General features: G+C 54.0%; 1 protein-coding gene across 2 annotated transcripts in view; it reads left to right on the top strand.

Moving 5' to 3' along the window:
* The window catches only part of NR6A1 (nuclear receptor subfamily 6 group A member 1), a 137,778-nt gene that overhangs the window by 124,051 nt on the left and 11,676 nt on the right, over positions 1–2,051 (top strand). The window contains exons 6-7 of one of the 2 annotated variants that reach the window (XM_019510893.1): positions 76–300; positions 862–1,116. In XM_019510893.1, the coding sequence (XP_019366438.1) occupies positions 76–300; positions 862–1,116 (480 nt within the window). Of the gene's footprint in view, positions 1–72; positions 301–861; positions 1,117–2,051 lie in introns of both variants that reach the window. The other variant, XM_019510892.1, reaches the window with a different exon arrangement.

Here is a 2,051-nt window from a genome sequence, read left to right as displayed (position 1 = left end):
TTTTCACTAAGAACCTGTGGAACATGTGAGGGGGAATTTATCTGGTCTATTAAATAGATCTTTCTTTTTCAGTAGGTCTGTGGAGCTGAATGGATTCACTGCACTCAGGGATCAGTATATCGGGACGCCAGTGTCCACGCACTATCAGTACCTACCGCACCTTTTTAGCTATTCTGCTCACTCAGCTCTGATGCCCCCCCAGGCCCGAAGTCTAGATCCCCAGTCACATAGTCTTATCAATCAGCTAGTGTCAGCCGAGGACTTGGAACCACTTGGCACTCCAATGCTTATCGAAGACGGGTAAGTGTGTGCGATGTAGCCGTGAGGAGGCTGTCCAGAGCCGGTGCGTTGTCGCATTTGCATCGCTCTGACCATTGCTGTGCGTGCACACCCAGTGTGCCCCGCAGAAGTCAGCGTTGTTGTGAAAACCACTTCTGGGACTTGGTGTTCCTCACTTTAAGGTCCCTTCATTGCACATGTGCTCGTGGAAAGAGCTAAGCACCGCCCCGGTCTGAAAGCCATGTCAGCAGAAGCCTGAAGCAGAGCTGTGGAGATGAAGGTGTTAGTGGCTGGGAGCCAAGGGGCGGCTGTTCCATAAATGCATGTTCTGTTCTGTCCTCTCTGAACCCAGCACCGGGGATGGGATTTCCTGGCTGTGAAACCACCTGCGGGCTCCGGGCTCAGCAGCACAAAAAGCCGGCGGGCAGTCACTGTTCCTGCCACTAGGTGACAGCAGTTAGTAGGAATGGGCACGCGTCCCCGGGACTCGGGGCCGCATTACCCTGCTCTGGGCGTCCTGTCCGTCTGTCTCCCAGTGTGCTGGATTCATTTTTTATGTCTTTGTATTAACTGTGCCTGCAGGTATAAAGTGACTCAGGCCGAGCTGTTTGCCTTGCTGTGTCGCCTGGCGGATGAGTTGCTTTTCAGGCAGATTGCTTGGATTAAGAAGCTGCCGTTCTTCTGTGAACTCTCAATCAAGGACTATACTTGCCTGCTAAGTTCCACATGGCAGGAGCTGATTCTGCTGTCCTCACTGACGGTGTACAGCAAGCAGATCTTTGGTGACCTTGCTGACGTGACCTCCAAGTACTCGCCCTCCGATGACGAGCTGCACAGGTGAGGGGCTGGGCATAAACCTCTTGTGGGAGGCAGCGGGATCTCGTGCTCTTGGGTAGGGTCTGGGTGTGGGCTTGGAGACCCAGCTTTTATTCCTGGCTCTGCCACCAACTCCCTCTGTGTCCTTAGACAAGTTGTTCGTCCTGCAGCTTGTTTCCCTCTGTGAAGGGAGTGGGGATCCCTGCTTTCAGGAAGCAGTTTTGAGTCTTCTGCATGTAGTAGAGGGCTGAAGAGGAGAAAGACCCTGTCCTAAGACCATGAGACTTGTCTTTCTTCCACTCCTGGTCTCAGAGGCCCTGTGTGGGGTTGGTTGTGTGCAACTCTCTGGGTCTTGGCAGGCAGCTGGAGAAGGCACATGGCTAAGGGCCTGACGTTGGCGTTGGTCCCAGAGGTGAAGGACACCTCCCTCATCCCCTTGTGCTGTCTGAGCCTCTGTGGCCACTAGCCTGCACCAGTCCCAGTGGCTCACTGGTTCCTGAAGCTTGCCAAAGGTCTGTGTCAGGGGCTCAGAGCTGTAATAAGGAGCCTGCTCCCTCTTGAAAGTGCTGTGCCTGAGTAGGTCCCAGTCCGTGTCCCACATTCAGGTTGGCTTGCAGAGCAGGTCTGATGTCAGAGGTGACAGGCGTCAGAGGGACTGGAAAGCAGGCATATGTTGCAACAAAGAGCTTAAATCCCACAAAGTCTGAGTCTAAGTGGGAAGTGCTAAGGGACCCCTTTGTGACTGAGGTGCAGCCCTATTGTGAAGAGGCGCTGAGCACCCACAGCCCTCACTGACTCCTGCTTCAGGAAGGCTGTCCACACATCAGCCCCTAGGTCAGAGACAGGCTTGTGGGTGTTTCTAACCGAGGAGCCTGTGTCCTGCTTACGGTGTCATGCAAATTGCACTGAAAAATGTTTCTGACTTTATACAGGTATAGGTTTTGGGGGGGGGGGGG

The sequence above is a fragment of the Gavialis gangeticus genome, unplaced genomic scaffold, assembly GCF_001723915.1.
Source record: "Gavialis gangeticus isolate Ggan-Ray unplaced genomic scaffold, GavGan_comp1, whole genome shotgun sequence".
Taxonomy (NCBI): Eukaryota; Metazoa; Chordata; order Crocodylia; family Gavialidae; genus Gavialis; species Gavialis gangeticus.
This window is presented reverse-complemented; position numbering and strand designations above follow the sequence as displayed.